The sequence below is a fragment of the Mchenga conophoros genome, linkage group LG17 (assembly GCF_057382185.1).
Source record: "Mchenga conophoros isolate Kocher_MC1m ecotype Shallow Benthic linkage group LG17, M_conophoros_male_GT1.1, whole genome shotgun sequence".
In the NCBI taxonomy this organism is placed as follows: Eukaryota; Metazoa; Chordata; class Actinopteri; order Cichliformes; family Cichlidae; genus Mchenga; species Mchenga conophoros.
The window spans coordinates 21,200,895-21,224,483 of record NC_140542.1 but is presented as its reverse complement, the minus strand read 5'-3'; the positions used below and the strand labels follow the sequence as shown (position 1 = coordinate 21,224,483).

General features: G+C 39.7%; 1 protein-coding gene across 4 annotated transcripts in view; it reads left to right on the top strand.

Annotated features, from left to right (window-relative positions):
- LOC146555452 (SLIT-ROBO Rho GTPase-activating protein 1-like) overlaps window positions 1-23,589 on the top strand; it is a 45,109-nt gene that overhangs the window by 11,000 nt on the left and 10,520 nt on the right. For all 4 annotated transcript variants that reach the window (XM_085251614.1, XM_085251613.1, XM_085251612.1 and 1 more), the window contains exons 2-18: window positions 4,480-4,675; window positions 6,409-6,463; window positions 8,041-8,148; window positions 10,782-10,844; window positions 12,712-12,909; window positions 13,199-13,327; window positions 13,664-13,885; window positions 14,019-14,120; window positions 16,137-16,334; window positions 16,846-16,930; window positions 17,029-17,056; window positions 17,168-17,201; window positions 18,177-18,237; window positions 19,465-19,542; window positions 19,637-19,771; window positions 20,862-20,967; window positions 22,780-23,004. In XM_085251614.1, the coding sequence (XP_085107740.1) occupies window positions 4,480-4,675; window positions 6,409-6,463; window positions 8,041-8,148; window positions 10,782-10,844; window positions 12,712-12,909; window positions 13,199-13,327; window positions 13,664-13,885; window positions 14,019-14,120; window positions 16,137-16,334; window positions 16,846-16,930; window positions 17,029-17,056; window positions 17,168-17,201; window positions 18,177-18,237; window positions 19,465-19,542; window positions 19,637-19,771; window positions 20,862-20,967; window positions 22,780-23,004 (2,023 nt within the window). The remainder of the gene's footprint in view (window positions 1-4,479; window positions 4,676-6,408; window positions 6,464-8,040; window positions 8,149-10,781; window positions 10,845-12,711; window positions 12,910-13,198; window positions 13,328-13,663; window positions 13,886-14,018; window positions 14,121-16,136; window positions 16,335-16,845; window positions 16,931-17,028; window positions 17,057-17,167; window positions 17,202-18,176; window positions 18,238-19,464; window positions 19,543-19,636; window positions 19,772-20,861; window positions 20,968-22,779; window positions 23,005-23,589) is intronic.

Here is a 23,589-nt window from a genome sequence, read left to right as displayed (position 1 = left end):
TAAATAACTAATGAAAGAATAAAGTTACGTTGAAACCAAGCACACCATTGTTTTTCTTGTGACATTACCAATAAGTTTGATGTGTCACATGGCCATCTTCCTATTGAAAAAACAAAAGTTGTATCCAAGATGGCCGACTTCTAAATGGCCACCATGGTCACCACCCATCTTGAGGAGTTTGCCCCCTCACATATACTAATGTGCCACAAACAGGACTTTAATATCACCAACCATTGCCATTTTATTACGGTGTATCCATATAAATGGCCCACCTTGTAGTTTAAAAATGTTACTTTAACTGAAATCCATTTAAAAGAATGAAAGAATATCCTTCTCATGATGTCTGTGAAAAGAAAATTTGGTCCCTGAAGCCAAGAGGTTTTTCTAAGCCTCGACCCAAGTATCTCAGTCCCTTCCTTTGGCAGATTCAAATCTCAAACTCGAAACTCGATTTAAAGAGGACAAACTCGAAACTCGAAAATATCCTTCCATTGAGGTTTCAGGCTGGACAGTAGCCCAGTTACAACATGTCCTAAAAGAGAGAGGGACAAACTTTCTCTTTCTCTGCCATCTGTCCATCATTTGCAAACTGGCACCGGGTTGCCAGTTTGTTGCTCCACTATCCCTCCTTTCCAGTAAACAGCAGCAAACTTTTCTTGGCACTGCGTTGTCAGTTTCTCTGCCATTGCTCCCTATTTTCTTGCTTTCTCACACAAATAAAAGCTGCGCCTCTTTTTTAGGAGATCCGGACTCCACAGTGTGCATAATTCCTCAAGGCATACCTTCACTTCTCAAATGCTTTCACTAGCATCACTTAAACCCTCTCTCCTGGACACAGTCATTCAGGACAGCTACTTCAAGACAAACTCACATTTCTTCACAAGCCGTTGGGTCATTACCTGGAGCATCAAAAATCCCAGCATGCGCCCAGCAGCAGAGTTTCTGTTAAGAGTTGAGTCGCATCGCTATTCCTCTATCAATGTCTGTCATCGTCCAGAATTTCTTCTGATCTCTTCTCCTGCCATTCCTTCCAAATTTTTCCAGCACATGCGCCACTCAATGGAATCCCTGACCACCCCATCAAGGTCACGGGTTGCTTATCATTGCAAATGATTGCTTATCGTTGCTTATCAAACCTGCCTGCCTGCCAGTCATATTTTTTTGGAACAGTCTTCAACCTTTGTAACATACAAGCATTACTGGTTCTAGGGCAGGGGTGTCCAACTCCAGTCCTCGAGAGCTACTGTCAACACAGCCGAGTCAAATGATTGGATCACCTCTTCAGCATGCCATCAAGTTTGGCAACAAGGCCTGGTAACAAGCCATTCATTTGATTCAGGTGTGTCGGAACAAAGATGCATTTAAAAGCTGCTGGACAGTAGCTCTCGAGGACTGGAGTTGGAAACCCCTGTTCTAAGGGGATGCCCTCTCTGGGGATCTGTCTGGCCTGGGAGACACTACCAGTCCCCTCTGAGGCCTCCCCCAAACCTCAGTCTCTATTCAAGCCATCTGCCATCACCTACTAGAAATGCTGTCAAACCTAAAATGAGAATGTAGTCCCAGCTAGTGAAATCTGGCCCGTGTTTAGAATTGCCACTTGTGAAAAAATGTGACATGATGGAACAAAATAGACATTATTTTTGAAACCAGGAACCCAAGATTAGCATAGATAATCTGATATGAGTCTTAGCATCATATGATCTTCCACATATCCAAAGTTATAATGGCAGCAGGCTTCCTAAAATATTCTCTTCAGCATAATCCACATCTGCTTCTTCCTGTTTCCAGTCCAGGATAGATGTATAATCCCTCCAACACTTCCTGGATCTCCCCTCATTGCCCAGAAATCCTGGAATTCCATTTGAAAAAACCTCCGTGAAAGTGAAATTCTGAAATCTAGTGCTGGATAAAATCATCTGGAAGCAGGAAATTGTGGCCCCCTTCTGGAGCCAGACATGAATCCACATAACAGACCAGAATCTAATATGTTGTTATTATTATGAAACCATTTATGGTTTTCAGTAGCAGCTTGTTTCCCCGTCGCCACACTTCCGATGTCTTAGACCCGGAATAGCACATTAGAGACCTTTCTTCTCCACTTGGCTGCTCATAATTAGCGTTTAAAGGACACATAGTGAACGTGGCATCGACACCAACTTAAAGAAGTAATTAAACCGCTGATCCATCGGGCCAATCAGAACAGAGTGTTCTCCCCCCTGCCCGGGGTAAGATGTGAAGCAGCTTCGGAGCAGTGGAGCAGACATTCATTCATATGAAATTGTTGCGGCTCAACACAATGTGTGAGAGCAGCGTGAGATGGCAGCCATTTTAAATTAGTAAGCAAACAACATCAAACAATGCCAGAATCAATACACACACACACACACACACACACACACACACTGCTTGCTGCACATGTTTTTATGGATTTCCACAGAAAAATGGTCAGTCTATAAAACTCTCCACCCCTGTGTGTGTGTGTGTGTGTGTGTGTGTGTGTGTGTGTGTGTGTGTGTGTGTGTGTGTGTGTCGATGCGGCAGATGCAAGCTCTTGTCTTCACCTTCCTCATCACATGGTTCACACACAGTGTGTGGTTGCCAAGACAACAGGTATTGGAGTGGATAGAGAGCCCTGGGATTGGTGTGTGTGTTTTGTGTGTGTGAGAGAGACAGGTGGAGTTACTGTGTATTCTGTGCTCGCTCTTCCTGCTGCTGCAGATTGATCGAGCTCTGAAATGGCACGAGCAGTGAAGCATGCAGCCAGGCTTTACCACGCTGTAGGACTCAAAGTGTGTGTTTGTGTGTGCTTGCAATGTGGGTTTTTAGGTATAATGATTTTAATGCGGTCACAGGATGTCGTCCAAGGTGACTCCTCAGAGGAAAAATGGTCATCATCTTCATCAGCAGTTGCACGAGGTAGAACAGACAAAGAGAGTGAAGATGAGGAAGAATAGGAAAATTAAGCAATGTTAATTAAAGTTAATCAATGCTGCAGTTTAGCATGTTAAACCAGAACCAGACCTATCAATTAAACTCATTATCTTGACTGTAGCAGTTGCCTAAGCGATAGACTTTGTTCTTTCACTGCAGGAGAAATCTGTGTTCTCTTAATAACATTAATAACATATAAAAGGCGTTCCTCTGCAAATACAGGCCCAGTTTGTGGCAAATAAACAATAAAGCAATAACGAGCTGCCTCTCCAGTGAGTCCCACTTTTAAAGAGAGCGTTCAGCAAACAGTGCTGAAAGAACTGTTGCAGAGGCAGCTGAATGATTTTGAGGACAACCACAACTACAAGCAATCTCCTGGAAATCCAAGCTGAAATAAGCGGCTGAATATCAGCGGCTGAGCTTACAAAAAAGGGCAAGTGCATTGTACACTTTTAAATCATTCTCTTGGATGAAAGGGATAAAAAAAAAAAGAGTTGTCTCTCAGTGGTTGCCTCTCTGTTGACCAAATTAACTGATTAGATGATCATTAAGCAGCTGCTACCCAGTGCCTGTCTATTTAAATCTGACCTGTTCACGTCTTGGTGTGCTCATGTCCTCCTGGGATCACGATTTTCTCTTTTGAAGTTGTTTTTAGACTGCTTGTATCAGTCTCAAGGTCAAAGTGGGCTCAGTAGTATATCACTTCTAGTTCAGTGACATATGTGGCTGGTAGACTGACAAATCTGTGATCAAATTTACCATCACTGAAACCATTTTAAAGCATTTACTACAGTAAGTATAGAATATAATCTGCATATTAAACTCTGAATCAGGAGTGACATGGTGCAAGATAAATTTATGTAAAAATATTTGATGGTTTCAGTGTGATACTCCTTTGTTTGAGTCTGCCCCATCCAGTGGCTTGAATCACTGTGCAGAGCAGGTTAAGGCAGGTGATGCTACATGGAGGATGTGGTTGGAGCAGGATGATGCAATCTTTGATCTCACGTCTAGGTCTCTGCAGACACTGCTCTGGAGTTCAGGCAATCTCCAGTTAATCACTGCAACCCTTATTTTCAGTTTAGCTTAATTCCTGGACACTGCATGTGTTCATTATTTAAAATAAATGCTGCTTTATCTCAGCATCAACAGTTCCGGTCTTTGAATGTCTGATTATTTTAAATGTGAAGGATGTGAAGAGTCAGACCTTTGTTCACATATGTATTTATATTTATTATATTTTTATTTATATAAAGTCAGCCAACAGAAACAACATGATGTAACAACTGCATTACATCAGCATCACTATGATATGTTTTTAATTTTGAGAAAAAGAAGGTGATCCTACAGATTTCTTTTTAATCTGTAAAACTCTGGAAGAGTCGCCAAGTCTCAAGCTTCATTTTGGTTTGTATAGGTGTATGTAGTATTAATATATATTTATGAATTTTCCACACAACTAGGTCTAACTTACCAGCGGACAGAAACGATTGCGAAAACAAATATTCGTTAAGTATATTTGTTTTTTTCTTAATTATCCGTGTGCAGATGTGCGGACCCAGTTGGTGGAGCAGCAGCGCTGTCTGGAGCAGCAGACAGAGATGCGGGTCCAGCTGCTTCAGGACCTCCAGGATTTCTTCAGGAAGAAGGCTGAAATCGAAACAGAGTATTCGAGAAACCTGGAGAAGCTAGCCGAGAGGTTCATGGCCAAAACACGCAGCACGAAAGATCATCAGCAATACAAGTAGGCCTGCTTACCTGAGTACGCATGCATGTTTGCATGTTTCGGGGGGCACATATTTGTGTATTAAATGAAACACACAAAAATGTATTTACTGAAAGGGGACATATCAGGGATTTACTTTACCATAAATATTCATTTTTTATAACTTTTGGAGCTTTAAAACTGAGTTGGTTATTGCTAGCTGTTAGCCTAAGCTTAAGCTAATTTACTTACTTACTTTCCCATGTTTTTTTGAACCAAAGATATTAGTCAAGTTTATTCATTTTAATTCATTTTAATAATCCCTTATATCAGCGGTCCCCAACCTTTTTTGCGCCACGGACCGGTTTATGCCCGACAATATTTTCACGGACCGGCCTTTAAGGTGTTGCGGATAAATACAACAAAATAAAACTAGTACCGGTACCGAAAAAAAGAAAATTTATTCATAACACATGTGAAAAGACCAAGGAAAACCGAGTAAACGATAAAAACGATAACAAAATAACGCTGAAAACCGATAAAACCCTGAAAACTATACATTTCACACGTGAGCCTCAACTCTCGCGGCCCGGTACCAAACAACTCACGGACTGGTACCGGTCCGAGGCCCGGGGGTTGGGGACCGCTGCCTTATAGCACTTCACATCAATAAGAAACATTTAAAACTATGGAGAAAAGTGTTTTAAGTAGGCTTTTTAAAAAGCTTGATAGCTTCTATTAGCATTGTAGCTAAAGCTCTTGCCCCTCCAGAATAAGATTAACCACATAGTAAGTTATTATTTTGCAGATAAATTACTTCAATATATATAAAACCTCCCAGTGATATATAAATAAGAAAAATAATTAATGGCTACAATGATAAAATAATTGAATATACATGATTCTGAAAAGTTCCACTCAGAATAAGTATGTTTGCTCGAGGTACTTTAAATGTATTTTAATACAACAAATTTAATAAAACTTTTCCAATATTAAGATATTTAATATTTGTTGGTTATAGGTTTATAATTTTTTCTTATCTTTGCCAATTTTCTTGATATTTGTTTATTTTTGGTCCTCATGTGCCCCCATTTAAAAAAGAAAAAGAAAAAGGCATTGGTGTTTTTTTTAGTTACTGCTCTCTGTTCTTTAAAAAATGTTATATATCCTATAACATACATCGGCACCTGGGTATTTGGACGTTATACATTTAGGTCATGAATAAAGTAATGATGAAATGATATAAATAAAAATAAAATACGATTCAGAATTTTGCATTCAAATACAGGCTGTTGATAGAAAATTTCTTAAAATGAAGCACAAAATATCTTTAAATACTTTTATTTCACATAAATTTTAAAATAAATTTTTATTTCACATCAGAAACAGATTACTAAATGTTTGAGGTGTGAAATAAACCGCAATGGAGTTTGAAAACAAAATATGGATGTGTGTGGTTGGAGGATGTGTTTGTGCGGGTGGTGGGGGGGCGCAAACAAAGGTGGGCCCAGCAAAAAAAGTTTGGGAACCACTGATCTAATATATGTGTTTACCGGGGAGTTTGTTCAAACCTTTACTATCTGTCAATGAAGCATAGGATAGCTACTTAACGGAAAAGAAAAGGCCAACAGTGGATATTAAGGGCTTGAACTCAAATGCATTTATCTTTTATCTAAATGATCCTCTCCACACAGTTTTAATAATCCACATATAAGTTGTATAAATGAGTGTTTTTGCTATGTTTAAGGCATCTCTCACTTTCCCTCTTCCAGAAAGGACCAGAATCTGCTCTCACCAGTCAACTGTTGGTATTTGCTGTTAAATCAGGTTAGTTTATGGTTTTGTGAATCTCCTCAAAGTCTTTTTGAAATCTCTGAGCTATGAATATACAATGAGGCATGTGTTGTTAAATGTAAGAAAAGCTGTTGCATTCGATCTTGTACTTAGCAAAGTGGCTGAAGCTTGTGCTCACCAACTATTAGAGGTTTTATTCAATCCTTTCAATCTTTCCTTGACATGTTCCCAATTCCTGTCCCAGAGAGACAAGCCATCAACAGTCTAAACGAGTACAGACCAATAGCACTTATATCAGTAGTCATGAAATGTCTGGAGAGACTTGTATCTCAATACATCAAAAACTGCCTCCCTCTTAACTTTGACCTGCACGAGTGAGCTCATGCACCAAACAGCCCTCCAGATTTCATTGAGCCATTTTGAATACCCAGGAAATTATCCTGGAATGCTCTTCCACCTTCACCACAATCGTCTCGTATATACTGGTTGGTAAAATATGTGACCTAGACCCCTCGCCCCCATCTGTACTGGGATTAAAGACTTCCTTACCAACCATCCACAAACGGTGAATGCTGGCCACCATCACACTTAGCACTGGCTCTCCTCAGAGCTGTGTGCTGAGTTCTCCTGTATGCCTTGTACACATATTTAATTTAGTTCAATTATATTTTTATAACACCAAATCACAACAACAGTTGCCTCAAGAGACTAGTGTAAAGAACTTAAATAATAGAGAGAAACCTCAACAATCAGGCAGTCCTGTTTGAGCAAGCACTTGGAAACAGTGGGGAGGAAAAACTCCTTTTTAACAGGATGAAACCTCCGACAAAGTTTGATTCATATGTGGAGGTGAGTCAGCATACAGAGAGCTATCTGGGTGTTGCTAGCCCTCTTCTACGTCAGGAGGGTTTCCTCAAATTCATGGGAACCAACATCGTGGAGAATCAGCAGTAACCCCATCAGAGACCAGGTTTACTGAGAATGCTCTGAAGGAACTACACAGAGGGAGAAACTGTTGGTGGCCTTCCAATGCTCCACTTTGAGAGTGTACTGCATCACAGTGTGGTAACAGCAGAGGTTTATCAGCACCACCCAGAGAAGCATCAGCTGCCCTTTCTAGAGGACATCTCCAGCTCTCTGTATCTCAGCAGGGCAAAGAAAATAATGCAAAACCTTTCCCGCCCTGGACTGCACTTGTCCAACCTGCTGCCTCCAGACAGACCAGACAGTACAGATACATAAAGAGCCGGAGCTAAAAACAACTTCTTCCCCGTGGACCATCAGAACTCTGCTGTAAATAAAGGAGTGCAATAGCTGTTCTATAGGAAATGGCGTTCTGTTAAGTCCAGTCATGTCCTAAAGATGTGTGTCTGCCCTTAATGCTTTTATGCATTGTATAATTTTTAAAACCACATTTATTTATTTTTAAATACACTTATTCTTTTTCAGTCTTTTTACCTACAGTTTTGCACTGAATAGAATAGTTCTCAGAATCTTGTATAATTCCCCAAGGATTATTATTATTAGTAAATTATTATTGCTACTGTTGTTATTAATTATTATTATTATTATTACTATTACATTCTTTTATACCAATCTCTGTTTTCCAGGTGAGGAGGGAGAGTAAGGACCATGCCACCCTCAGTGACCTCTACCTAAACAACGTCATCTCCCGCCTCACACACATTAGCGAGGACTCGGCCCGCCTGCTGAAGAGGGTGAGCAAGATTATCATCACTATATACTTTGATATTTATGCAAACAAAATATCCTTCATGTGTTAGTCTGTTAGTAAAGGTTTCTCCACTTCTAAAAGAACAGAGGTCTTTATTTTTAATGCTTTGTATGTATTTGCTCGGGAGCATTTTTAGACTAATTTTGTTTACTTTGTCAAATAAATGAATGTAGCCTGGTCTCATAATTATATTTCTGTTGATATGTCGTAAAAACCTTATTTATCTAAGAATAATGAAAATCAGTGCAGGAATATTTTTTACATACGACACAATGAGGTTTGTTGCTGCACCAGAAAAGTCGATTTCCTGTCTTTAGGACATTATTGTTACACAACTTTTAAGTTTTCACTTTTATTCAATATGTAACAATAGCACCACAGTGGATTCTTCTAAGCTGAAGTTAAAGAAGTACCATTAGATCAATAAGCAGTTGTTTTTTTTGAGTTAGTATCAAAAACAAAACAGAAAAGTCTACAAAAGTTAGTGTTGTGCTGACTTGTGTCGTTACATTATTCCGATGAAACCAGTCAAATCTTCACATTTATTTTTGCATTCTCACTCCCATTGAAGATTTTAATGTCTTCATCATCTTCAGCCTCCTGTCTTTTTGTCAGTCCCATCGTCTTCAAACCCAACATCACAGCAGGTCTCACTACCATCTTGTAAACCTTTCCTTTCATTCTCGCTGCTTTCCCTCTGTCGCCTGTCACTTCTGACACTTGTCTCCACCCACTCCACCCTGCCTGCACTCTCTCCTTCAGCCGCCTTGTGCACTGTCAGTTACTTTGAACGTTTGACCACGGTACTTTCACTATCTCCTTACCTATCTACCTGTATCCATCTCACTCAAATGATTTCCAAAAAAAGGGTTTTTCCTTAGAATGTTTCTGTAATTGCTACATTTCCTTAATATCAAAGGACTTTTCGGTCAAAATTTTATGCAACTTACAAACTGATGCACTCTAGTTGCCTTTAAGAATGTTTTTGAGACACTATCAGAAGAAAAACAGCAAACTCAGAGTCTGAGAGCAAAAAAACAAGCTGAAACTCAGCTCAGCTGTTCATTCTCATTAAGTTCATCACGTCAGCTCATACTTTATTGCCATCAGAATATTGATTAGCAGCTGCTTTAAGCAAAGGATCTGAGCGCCTCTCCCTCAACTGTGTGTGTGCCCCTGCACAGAAACAGTGGTTATCCATCAGGCAGGCTGAACAGCAGCAGATATATAAATGAATCTGACCACACACAAACAAATGAATTCATAAATGAAACAAGCCGCGCTCCGCTGCCTGCTCTCAGACTGGATTTCTGTCTCATGCATTAAACAGCCGAGCAGTTTGGGAAAGAGCTATGTGGCAGCATTAATATTACATTATGCTAAATGACTGAGGAATCCCAGGATGGATGAATCCCGTTCCCATAGCGCCCGCTGAGAAAAGATCAGTTGAGCTTGTCGCCATGGCCACAGGGCTGTCGGTGTTGTCATGGCCACTCAGCTGTCTGTCTCTTCCTCTTCAGAGGAGAGTTTCTGAGAGGACGCGGCGATGTGATGGAGGTCTTGCTGTTTATAGCTGCTGGCAGTAGCTGCACTTTAGTTAGCATGAATAAAAGACGAGCCGGAAGCCAGATTAATAATGAACACGGCGAGCTAAAGTTGGAGGCGGGCAAAAGTACACCAGTGTGTGTGTGTTTAATTTGCCAAACTCCAGCAGAGCTCAGGGGAATACTGACTTTACTTTTTATTAAAATCAACTCTGCGACTTAAAGAAGCCGTATGAAAAAATAACAACCCCAGAGGTCTGCGCACACGGATGGTTTCTAGCACTGTAAAAATACATTAATGGTACTTTAGTGCTGTACTCGAGCACAGTACTGAGGTACTTGTGCTTAGAGCCACTTCTATAATCCGTAGTTTATATTAACAATTTATAAAGTGACAATGTGATTGGGCAGCTGTTCTCTGAAAAACTATAAAAAGCAGCTGTATCACGGGAAAAGTGAATTTTTAAATGTTTTACCTTAAAAATTAAGTGATTTAAGCATTAATAATTACAGTAGTCAAAACTAGGCTATTTATAAAATATAATAATAAATTTATACAGTATGTATAGCAAACTTATAAAGGAGTTCAGAGAAACTACTTATAAAATAAAACATAGATTCAGGATCACCTCTCAGTTGTGACCTCCGCTTGTATTTGAGTATGAAGTGGATGAAAGGAGAATTATCACCTCAAAGTCCGGAGGATTTGTTTTTTTCTGGGTGTAGGAGTTAAAATGAATTAAGTTTGTTTACTCTGGTCCAAATCGGTTGATGAGCTTTCTCCTTGTGGTTTGGTTTCTTTTCACACAGAGAAAAATTCAAACGACCTATAATGCGTCTGGCTTGGCACTTAGTACAGCAAAAGGGTCCTGGGTTCAAACGTAGGCGGGGCCCTTCTTATGCTTGTTAATGTTGTGATCATTCAGGTCAAAAAGATGTGAGTTGTTAGAGGATTGTTTCCTGTAAGTGTCATTGTATAAAGAGACAATTCTAAAATGGTGCATAAATCTGTGAATGTCTTTATTTGAGAATATGCTGGTAACAGGTTTCTCTTCTCATTTGTGTGCTTTAGAGTAAGGAGATCCTCTTCCAGCTTCAGGAAGACCTCATGAAGCTTCTGAATGAGCTTTACACCGTAAGTGGAACAAAAGTTATTCTTCCAAGGCTTTAAGACACAAGTTTTTTAATGTGTTAGTGTTAAACACATTTTTATGTGGTCTACAAATGCAACAAGAAAAGAATGCACTTCTAAACATTTCATTCATTTACGGTTAATCAGGTAATAAAGCAGTAAAAAACCAGACCAAGGAAGGATTCTTGTAAAATTTCAATCAGGTTTTTAAAGCTGTTATAGCTGGTGTTGGGGTCATTCCTCAATAATGGGTTGCACAATAATCATGCACAAAAATGACACATTAAATACACTAACAGCAAGTGTCTGACAGTCTTTTGTTGGCTCACTAACTGCCCCTCCCACTCCCACCTCTGCATCTTCAGCACTGTGAAAAAGTATTTACCCCCTTCCTGATTTCCTAGTCACTCCAAATCATTTGCCATCACCCCCAACCAGTCACAGCAGATGGCTGCCCCTCTTTGAGCCTGGTTGCACTGAAGGCAACTGTTGTTGTGATTTTGCGCTATACAAATATAATTGAATTGAATTGGCTTGTTTTTTTTTTCCACATTTGCCACACATACATTTTCAGATGACATAAAATTAACACAGCAAAAGAACATCATACCAACAGTCAATTGTGGCGATGGTGGTAGTATGACGGTCTGGGGTTGCTTTGCTGCTTCAGGACGACTGATAGAACCATTAATTATGTTTGCGGCCTCAAAATCCTGAAGCTATAATTTTGTGCACTGAAGCTCAAGGGCACTTGGGTCCTGCAGCAGGACGATTCGAAAGACAGCAGCAAGTTCACCTCTGGCTGCAAAAAAAAAGCTGTTTTGGAGTGGCCTAGACATAGTCTGGAATCAGACTGAGATACTTCGGCATGACCTTAAACACGCAGTTTATGCTGGAGAACCCTCCCATGTGGCTGAATTAAAACAATTCTTTAAAGAGGAGTGGGCCACTTCAAAAGCCTCATTTCCAGTTATCAAAAATGATTCATTGCAGTTTTTCACACATTAGTAGATGCTACCTTTCAAACATTAGCTGGCATTACAGTTTTTCTGTCTAAAGCTTTTTGTTTTCAATGCTTTAAACAGGTAAACAGGACCTGTTATGCTTTTGCTTTCCTGTCTTTTGAATGTTCATTTAAATCATGGCCAGAGTTACAAATAATGAAGTCAGTGCATGTGCAATTAATCACAGTGAGCAAAAAAATAGGTTTCAGCCAGGTTTTTTCTACTCTTGGATTTGTGTGGTGTCATAGAGAGCAGATATTCCTAATGTGGTTGTCTCAGAAAGCCCCACCCACCTGCTGTTCCAACTGTTTTTTTAACAATGAGGAGCCAATCATGAGAAAGCTGGCTGAAGGAGGAAAGAAGCCTATACGGCAGTTCCAGAGGATGAGGGGCTGCAGAGCAGTGATTCAGAGTTGATTCACCGCCCTGCAGAGCTATTCGAGTCCAAGAATGAAAATATGGTTCTGGAAATGAGCAGAATAGGTTCCTTTAATGGTAGTAACAGGGAACTGTCAAAGCAAAGTCAGTGGCTTCTTTTCACAGCTCTGAGAGCTTCCTTTATAAATGAAAAAATTGTCCTTTCTGCCTCACATTTCTCATCCATTCATTTTTTCTTCTGCTTTTTGTCTGACGTTATCCTTCTAGCCTGCTTTAAAGTAAAAAGTCTGCCTCCTGTTGGCTGCCAATTATCAGGTTTTTCTTCAGGTCAGAGCGCTGGCCTTAAAAGCTCCTTGTCCAAACACTAGAAATCAGATTAGAGCAGCGCTGATAACCTTGGGGGGATAAAAAAAAAGACAGTCGACCCCGGCTGCAGCGCACTGCTGTTTTCCTATTTGATTGGGCTATTATGGGCTGCTGTTGCCTAGGTGATGAAGACATATCATATGTACCACGCGGAGACGATCAGCGCAGAAACCAAGCTGCGGGAGGCGGAGCGGCAGGAGGGGCGCGTGAAGGGCGTGTCAGGGACTGGCGGAGGGGTGGAGCCTGTGTTTGGCCTGCGGATAGAAGAGCGCCACCAGAGACGCAACGCCGCCCGCAAGATGGAGAAAATGAGAGAGAAGGTAACAGTTTTATAGAGAAAGGAGACTGTGTTTCCTCTCAGGTGTCATCCAAAGCAACCAGATGGGTAACCTGTTCCTGCATGAGATATTTTAGAATGAGATACTTTCTTTATGTAATCCTAATACTTTCCACTTCTTGATTTCAACATGACTTGAAAGCAGAAAGGACTAATTATGAAAGCTATTTTTTTCTTCTTGTTGATCGCATTTGCAGAACAAACGAGGGGAATCGGTACACAAGAACCAGAAACCAACCATTTAATCTTCTTTATGTCTGTTTCTTTACTAGAGGAAGGCAAAGTACTCAGAGAACAAACTGAAGACCGTGAAAGCCAGAAATGAGTATCTGCTGACTCTGGAGGCCACCAACGCCTCGGTGTTCAAATACTATATCCACGACCTGCCCGATATCATAGATGTGAGTAAATTACAGAGTGTATTTGTGGCTCAAACCTTATATTCATCACTTAAAAAGGTTGTTAGGTTTGTAAGCCTAAATAGGAATTTGTTTGTTTAAAGGCAGTTTTAAAATGTATGGAGAGAGCTTTTATGAGATTATTTTTAGGGCCTCTGTTAATAGGAATAAAATTCCTTTAGATTTTTCCCATAGCGAATGTTACATCTATTACACTTGAAACTATGGTAGTACTTGAATTGCCTTGCAACTCTTAATTCTCTTAATAAACGTCACCAATTTCTACAAAATACATGCGGTCTTTTCCCTCTCGTGAATAAATCCCCATCTTTGTTTCAGTGCTGTGACCTTGGGTACCACTCCACTTTGAGCCGGGCACTGAGGACCTACCTGTCAGCTGAACTGAGCCTTGAAGCCTCCAGGAGGGCGGGTCTGGAGGTCCTGGAGGGGGCTGTGGAGGGCCTGGACCCTGCCCGTGACAGGCAGCGTCTGCTTGATCTCTACCCCACTGCTTTCTGCCCCCCACAGAACTTCAGCTTCCAGGCCCACATGGGCGACACAGTCAGTTTGCCCCTCTTTATGTCCTTTCAAAATAAGAGTCTGACACATATTATTAAATTTAAATGTTCACCACAGAGAATTTAGACCTCTGAACAGCCATTTTCCAATTGTCTTCTTTTTTGTTTCATACCAGGTGGCCCAGATCACCTCCCAGCCGCAGGTCCAGTCTGAGCTCAGCCTCCGCCTCACACAGCTTCAGACCCGCCTGGCGTCTCTGAAGATAGAAAATGAGGAGGTCAGACACACAAGTACACCTCATAAAACTCAGGAAAACCATTTTGACATTAACTCTATTTTGAGTTACTAACTAGGACTACACTAAGATGGTTTATAAGCCATGTTTTCTAAGCAACTTCAGTAGGCCCACACAGAAGTTGATCTAATGTTTAATCCCAGATGGAAGAATTTAATCTGGAATATTTTTGACCGTTATGGTGCAGTTAGAGCTGTAATGTGGCTCAAAAGTCATCTGTGCCTGATATGTGTTACTGCAAGTGTTAATGTTGGCTAAGATGACATAACTCACCTGAAATCTGGCCCATATAAGGTGGACCTGAGACTGAGTCAACACCATCATTCGTTGCTAAAAGAGAACTGCAGATTTGCCCAATAATACCTGGGGCACTTATTGGTATTTGGACTAAGACTTCACATTTTTGTGTTTATTTTTATGGTCTCATCTCATGTACAGGAAGTTACCTCTTTTTCTTATTTTTTTCCCCTAATCCTTCTTAAAGCGCTGATCAAGAAAGTGCCTACCAGTAAGTTCAACAACAGATTTCTTTGAGCTGCTAAAAAAATATCATCACTGTGGACACAAATTTACTTGATGTTTGCACTAATCTGTCCTGTTGTCCATCTGAGATATTTAGCTCCAGCTTTAGAAATTAAAACAACATAGAGACTCTGGTAAAAGTGGCCAAAACCCCTCATTGATTATTAATAACTTTCTAACAGTTATAAACTTTGCACAAAGTTATGGTAATTTATACAGATTTAATGGGGTGATAATGTGGCATATGTAGCCTCTAAAAATAAAGTTGAACCATCTGATAGCTGTGTGGTGCTGCAGACTGCCGGTGTCCTCGCTGTTGTTGTGCACAGAGGGCAGCTGTTAACTCACCCCGAAGGGCATAAAAATGCTGAAGGAGTCTGGATTAATGAGCTGCATCTGCACATCTCAGCGGCTTACAACCCACACAAACACAAATTAAAAACACTCATAGACTCATTACTCTTGCTGTAAATATAAACACTCTTTGCATATGTTGCATATGTAAACACTGCACCTCCTTAGGCATTTTTGAAAACAAAGCCACGCCCATAAAAAAATGACAGTAATTCAGATGCATTGATCCATGGAGCTGTGCTGAGACTGAGTAATGTGTTCAGATCTTACAAAGTTGCTCTTCCATTTAATATCGGTAGAAAAACTCGAGTCCAGTAGACCAGCAGACATCACCAAATGCTGTGTTTGCTCCCTTGAGATGCTCTGCATGACCTTTACTGCAGAATATCGCATTTCTTTATCTTTGGTTCATTATCCATTTGCACTGAGAAGCTCTGTCTGATCAGTTTTGCAGCATTCAGCCAAATCTGAGGAGAGAGTACAGCTCTGTACACTTCACATTTCATCCTGCTGCTTCTATCACTAGTGGTCTGGTCCCACTGGTAGCCATACAGGCTCATGCCATAACGATGCCGCCACCATGTCGGACAGATGATGTGGTATGCTTTGGATCACGAGCTGTTTCTCCCCTTTTCCATACTTTTCTGATACAAATTCACCTTGATTCAGTTTCTCCTTTTATTCCAGAATTGAGCAGGCTCTTTCAGATGTTTCCTTGAGTGTAACCAGTGGTTTGCACCTTGTCATAAATCATAAATCCTCTGTATTTATATTCATGAAGGTGTCTTTTGATTGTAGACTTTGACAGTGATCTGCCTTCCACTTCAAAAGTGTTTTTTGACTTTGTTAAATGTTGTGAAGTTGTTTTGATTAACAATGAAAATCATTCTGTCATGATGCACTATAGTTGTCGTCTGTGGTCTTTCAGGAATTTTTTGTGATGCTGAGCTGACCAGTACATTAATTTGATGGCTTCTAAAGTTTCACTGATAGGTTTATTCTGGGTTTTCAGCCAAATGATGGCCTCCCTTATCTTCACTGACATCTCTTTGGACCTCATATTGAGAGTAACATGTAACGTGGATACTTACTATGCTGTTCCACTTTTCTGCCACCTTTCAGGTGAAGAAGACCTGGGGTGCAACTCTGACCACCTTGCAGGACATGACGGTGCTGGACGACTTTGACGTCTCCCAGAGCTTCACCCACAGCCCGTCTTCCGAGTCGGTGAAGTCCAGCGTGTCGGACGGCTACTTGAACAAACCCAGTCTGGCCAAGAGACGGGCGAACCAGCAGGAGACCGAGCTCTTCTACTTCTCTGTAAGCCCAGCAGAGCAGATTTGTTGTTTTTTTTTTATTTGACACTGTTTTTCACCCCAAGTTACTCATATTAGATGAAGGTCGGTTTTGAAAGTAGCAAATATTAAATAAGTATAGAGTAAACGGTGGCATGACATCCAAAACAGACTACAGTTAGTCAGATAAATCAGATTTCAAATAAGTTGTTACAGCTGCAGAATACAGTTATACTTTAGATTTCTATATTAGTGTTTTGTTAACGTAGTTTCCTTTATAACACCACAAAATGCTGTCCTGCTTTTTTTTATTAATTTATGACATTTTTTAAATTTCAGATTCGTCTATCTTCTGGTGGTGTCTCTACATTCACTTACTAGATGATTCAATGTGAAGTTCATTGTGCTTTTAGCTGCTTTACTTGCACTAATGTACAGTGTGTATTGTAATCACTGCATTCTGCATACTCATACTTTATTTTAGTTTGTATAATTTAGCCTTTGTGTTTGTCATTTATGTGATTTCCTATATTCAGAAATTCCGCGAGTACCTGGAGGGAAGTAATCTTATTTCCAAACTTCAGGCTAAACACGATATATTAAAGAAAGCGTTGGCAGAGGGTAAGAGTCTCTCTCAGTCTTCTTTAGTCTTGTACTTTGTCAGACAGACTCTGATCAGCATTTCTTCACTTTTAAATCTTCTCCTTTTTTTCTTGCAGGATACAAAGCTGAACTGCTGACTACAAGGTAAGGTGCTTTCCTGTCGCATCGATAATAAGTGTTGTATCTCTTTGCTGTGCTTTGGCTCTCTAAAACTCTCATCTTTTGCTTTCTTTCTCCTTTTTGTACGTGTTTCAGCCGTGGGCGGAAGAACTCCCACAGCAAGCACCAGGTAAAGTTTGACCTCATCCAGGTTTTGAGGATTTGGGGAGGTGGGGGGTTCATGTTCTCCTCAACAGTAGTCAGTGCAAGATATCAGCAGCGCAATCTGCTAATTTGTCAAAGGCTACAATTTGGATTTGAAAGCCCAGAGGAGTGTAACCAATAAGCAGAAATATTAGCAATATAAATAAGGTTGTCATCTACAATGCAATGAAAGTGTATTAATGTTGCCCTCAGAACAGCAAGCTTAAGAAGCAATAATGACTCATTTTTAGGATTCATTTACCCATAGTATTACCCGTCCCTGCACCTGCACCATGTCAGACATTACTCGGGGCAGGAAAGATAACTTCTTGAACTTTTTATGCATACTTTTTGATCAATTGTTGGCTTAAAAGATAGCAGGACAGTGAAGCTGCACACACAATATCGATCATAAAACATTAGTAGTAATATCAGTGTATTAATGTAACACAGCAAAAACTACATTTCAAACATAAACATGTTAGTAAATGGCCTGCATTTGTATAGCGCTTTACTCAATCCCTAAGGACCCCAAAGCGCTTTACACGTTCAGTCATCCGCCCATTCACACACTGGTGATGGCAAGCTACCCAGTAGGAAAACATGGGGTTAGTATCTTGCCCAAGGATATTCGGCATGCAGCCAGCACGCAGCCTGGGATCGAACCACCAACTTTCTGATTAGTGGCTGACCTGCTCTGCCACCTGAGCTACAGCCACCCCGCGAGTTTTACAATAATAAAGCAATTTACACCACAATTCTCTTTTCTGCTATGGTGAGCCATTAATCTCATAATCAAGGGATATACCATATAAATGTAATGTTTTTGCATGTCTGTTGATTGGTGCATGTCCACAACCTGTCTACACATAATACATTAATGTACATGAAAAAGATCTTCAAGAATCTTATAAATATAACAAAATTAAAAATACTCTGCACTCCAATTGCGTTTTTGTAGGATTCAACCAAAGCCATACCCTTGCTTGTGGAGAGCTGCATCCGCTACATCAACCTACATGGTGAGTGTCACTTTTCAGCTTTAAACAATGTGAAATAAATGCTGTAGTGGCTGATGCTGACAGATGAAGGGCTAAATTAGAGAAAGGGATAAAGCGTTTGTTAGTTACAGCAAAGAAAACGACTGGAAGGTATGAATTTAATGTACTGCAGTCCTTCTTCCTGCTTTCCATCAGCTATAATTTTGGTTCAGAAATGTTGTTGCGTGTATTTGTGGGCTGTCCAGAGGTGTTTTACACTTATAAACTAAAAGAGGGACATTGTGAACGGTGCTGCAGGAGGCAGTTAAATCCTTTTTTGTTGATCACATAAAGCCGCCTAAATCTTAACTGTCAAACTCTCGTGTTGGCATCCTTTCACTCTCTTCATTCTGCAAACAACAAAACTGCATCACAGCCAGCCCCTGACAGCTGAACAAGTACAAAACAGTGATTTCATTTTAATTCAGTCATTCCCAAGCTGCAGCTGATAATCATTTTTTTGTAATTATGCTATAAAACTGAATTTAGCCTCATACTCAACATGGTGTGTTCTACAATGTACTTTTGGTGGCATGTAAAATAAAATGTACTCAAATATTCATATCGTGATATATTTTACATTTTAAGTAATCAATAGCAAAATAACAGATAGAGACCATGAATAAAAGCTCTTTTTGTCTGCCTATGAAATGCACGAAACAGTCCAACCCAAGAGTTCATAGACATTGTGATTGTGTTGTTTATTCAGCAGTGACTTCTTGGCCGCCTACTGAATATGCAACTGATGTAACTCATCATTAGATCCTTAGGATAGCACCTAGTAGCCCAAGTTGGCAGCTACCAATTCTAGATTAAGAACTACAATCCTAACTAACACCAGTTTTTGGCAGAATGTTACTCTAGTCCCTAGCAATCCAATACTATCAACTAGGCATTGCTTCCAAGGCATTGGTGTCACATGGCTAATAAATAGCTTTTGAAGCTAGCTACTAGCATCCCTCTGTTATCAACTACAATTTCTATGTGGTCAGTGGTCAGTAGGCATATGAACTACAAGATTCATGCATTGATTAGTACTTTATCTTGTTAAATCAATATATAAATCAGTCTTTGGCACTTCGCCATAAAAAACTAACAAGTGTTCATACTACAACTTATGTCAACGTTTGTTTCTCAGCATTTGGGACAGATCTGCTAGGCTTAGACTGTGACTATGTGCAACCTCCATCCCTCTGCTGTTCCCAACAGGTCTTCAGCATCAAGGCATATTCCGGGTATCAGGATCACAAGTGGAGGTCAATGACATCAAGAACTCGTTTGAAAGAGGTGAGAGGTCAACGGGAAGGTAACTCGACTGTCATGTGATAAGTACGCCGGCAAACTTGTATTTGAGGATTTCTCTCTTCTGCCTCTCATGCAGGTAACGATCCGCTGATTGACGAGGAAAGCAACCATGACATTAATTCTGTGGCTGGAGTGTTGAAGCTCTACTTCAGGGGTTTGGAGAACCCTTTGTTTCCCAAGGACAGGTTCAATGACCTCATCTCCTGCGTCAGTAAGTACTGCATAGACAGACTGAATCATTCATGATAAAAACAGAAAAATAATGTAAAAGAAATGGTTTGATCACAGAGCAACCAAAAATCCACCGAATATGTTAACGATTCAGAAAAGAATCACAAAGATTTGATATTAATATTAGGATGTTTATATTAAGTTAAGGATCGGGACTTTTTCATAGCAAATAATCCAAACCACTGACCTTGTCCTGTGGATGGGCTCATTTTGGATGTTCTCTTGACTGAACTTTGGTCAAATTTCAGTGTGTTTTTGCCACTTAATGGCGTTCAACTCTTGTCAAATATAGCTTAACCACATTATCATTCTCACTGATGAAGCAGGCAGTGTTTTTAGGAGAAAGCATGGGAAAATATGACCAACTATCACTCCTAACAGGAGGTTAATTAAAAATGTAAAGTTTTAATTAAGCACTTTTTACCTATAAAAAGTGCTTAATTAAAGCACTTTCATTAAGCACTATTAAAGTGCTATTGACAATGTCCCTCTTTTAGTTAAAAAAATCCTGAAAGAGCTTGGGATGGACCTTCATAACACTAGATGACATGCACTAGTTGCTAGATGCTAGCATATACTTGTTGCACATGGCGAACAAGTATAACCTATACAAGCTACATAGTGGATGAAGTTATGCAGAGCTCCAACTAACTTGGGTGGTGTAGATGCAGTGAAATGTGAAAAGATCCAACAGTTGGTTATTTGTGTCCCAGTGAAATGTTCAAATCAAGTGATTGTCTGTGAAGCTCGACTTTCATTTGCTTTAACACTTGAGTCTGAACCGTTTGTGCAGCTTCCATCTGCTGCGGTGAAGCTCAGCATGAATCTCTGTCTATCTATTCAGCCCACACGCAGTCACTTTCCCTCTCGGTTTCCTCGTCTTTGTTTCTCGTTAGTGTCTCTTTGTCTCTTTGAAACCCATCCCCTCCACAGCAGAGACATGGAGCTGCCTGCTTCCCTTTCTGCGGCACCGACTGGCGTGTTTCAGGATGTGTCATCGTGTTACAGACACCTCGTGATGTCTCAGGGACTCATAATGACTTTAGATTATGTGCATTTTCCTGCTGCAGGGATAGAAAACCTGTACGAGCGAGCGCAGTGTATCCGTAAGATCCTGCTGGGTGTCCCAAGGGCGACGCTGGTGGTGATGCGCTACCTGTTCGCCTTCCTGAACCAGTGAGTATCCACTTATACAAAACCGGGCCCTCACATTTATGATAATTGCCCATTTTTGTGTTTTCCCAGCTGGGTGGGGAGATGCCTCTCCTGTAGTGAAAAGGGTTCGAAGTGCACACTTGTATAGATGATAAAACACAGCTCATTTTGTTTCTGCAGCCTCTCAAATAAATATAGAATGAGAGAGCAGCATGGAGAGGCAGGAGGTGTGAACAGGAAGTGTGATGAGCTGGTGCGATGTACCAGGCGAGTGATGTACTGGTGTGTTTATTAACAGGGCTCTGAAATGCATTCAGCTTCAGTGTTATTAAACCAGGAGCTTCACGGTCGAGCGCAGAGAAGATATTTCAATCACTATTTGAAATGAAAGCTGCAATAATGGAAAAATGCCAGAGTTTATTGAATACAGACTTTTAGCTTTAGAAGTGTATTTATATTGTATTAAGGCAAGCTTTTTTAAAATAATAAGGCAAAGCAGAGCATCACATAAAGAGCTGTGGAGTCGTAGTTTGCAGGAAATTTGCTGCATGGTTTCATAGTAGAAGAGAGAACGTTAAAAAACATGCAGAGAGTAACAATATTAGGACCTTTTTGGTGATATTAGAATATTCTTTAATAAAATAATTCAGAAAATACAGGATTTTTTTCCTTTTTAAATTAAAAATAATTATAAAAATTCATTGGATGCATTTATTTTATAGGTTTTCAAAGCCTAAAAAATTACAAAACTTTATAAATTAATGCAAAGAACATAGCAAGTAATAATAATAAAAATAAAGCAGTAACCTAATAAATCTCATGTGATCATAAATTACATATTTCTGAGGTTTCGGGGCTGCTGCTTCGAAGTTCAGAAACATTTATGTTTCATTTTAATTTATCATTTTATTATTTTTCATAAAACTTCATAGAACTGTGGTTACATCAATAACTAATCTTTAATTATTTAATTATTATTTAATCTTTTATGTAAGTAATCTACTAACTTCTGAACTCTTACGCTGTCTTCTCAAACCAGACTCCATTTAAAAAATAAATAAAAAGCATAGAGATTGTATTCTCCATTACAGTCTTGTGTATGAATCAAAACCTACAAATTGCTTTGTCACCTTTTGAAACCAGCAAACAACACAGAAGTGTAAAACTGACTTTTGCATAATTAATCTGGTGAGTCATAGTTAAGCATCAAAAATGCTTAAAATGCAATACCAAACAAAAACATTTGTGGTTTTTCTTTGTCTTATCTGAAGGTATATTCGGTATTTTAAGGTGTGAACTGTTATTCAGACAAAAAGAAGAAAACTTTTATTGATTAAAAAGTCAGAAAAAAAATCACGATTTTATGTTGTTATTAAGTATCAGAGAACCATGGTTACGTGAGAAACCTACTGTTGTGCCACTGTAGGTCTCAATTAGAGCGAAATGGTGATCAATCACTTAATCGACAGAAGTTTAATTGGCAATTATTTTAGTAAAGTCTCATTTTAAACAGTTATTATTTAAGCAAGATTTGATATTTTATTTCAGGGAAAATTATAGTTCCCTTTACTTCTCAAACTAGACTCCATAAAAATAATGTCAGTTTAAGACAGATGAGGAAAATTGTTTACAGTCTTTTTAGTGCTCACTTTTCTTTTTCCTCACTGCTCCTCAGAGCCATATTTCTAATATTTAGACACATGTGTACAGTGAAACATTAATAAAGGAGTCATACTTTTTAAATTTCTAAATTCAGTGTTTCTCTCAGTTTTGATAATTAACAGTTTAATTGTAAACAAGTAAAGTTTGGCCACATTGCCCACGTTTCTGCAGCCTTTCCCAGTACAACGATGAGAACATGATGGATGCTGGAAACCTGGCCATTGTGTTCGGCCCCACCCTACTGCCGACACCGGAGACCCTGGACCAGGTGGCCTGCCAGGCACACGTAAATGAGGTCATCAAAACGGTCATCCTGCACCATGACAACATCTTCCCCGACACCAAGGAGATGCCCGGCCCAGTGTATGAGAAGTGTATGACTGGAGACCAGTACTGGTGAGCATCAGGATGTTATCCTTTATTACGCTCTGTTGGAAATTAAATTCATTTATGTTATTAATAACAAAACAAAACAGGATTTAAGACCTCTATATGCCCATTTCTTCGCCAGCCTTGAATTTTGTTTTTATATTTTAATGTTTTCAGATTAACTGTTTCATTTCTGATATTTTGGTAAATTCTTACTTTGACAGTTTCAACCACGTGTTCCCTGGTATTTCACCTTTAATTCAAAATGCAGAAATAAATCACACATTGATATCATGCAGTATGACCCGCACTTCACAGGGACATCAATAATTCTGATGTTCATCAAGAATAAACACAACAAATCTTCTTAAAGGTACCTTCTGTAATGAACCTCTGCAGGATTTAACTAAAGCTTTCACCACAAGGGGGCAGATGTTTTTTTTTCCACTGGGTGTGTAGAGATGTCTCCAGATGTGTGCAGTTGTTTAATGTCTAATATTTCTTTTTAGCTTTCCTTCATTTCCACAGGCTTTACCTTATGTCCCACTGCTGCTGGAAGTAAAAATGACACCAAAGTACAGTCTGGCTGTGGTTCAGCTTGCGTTGATAACT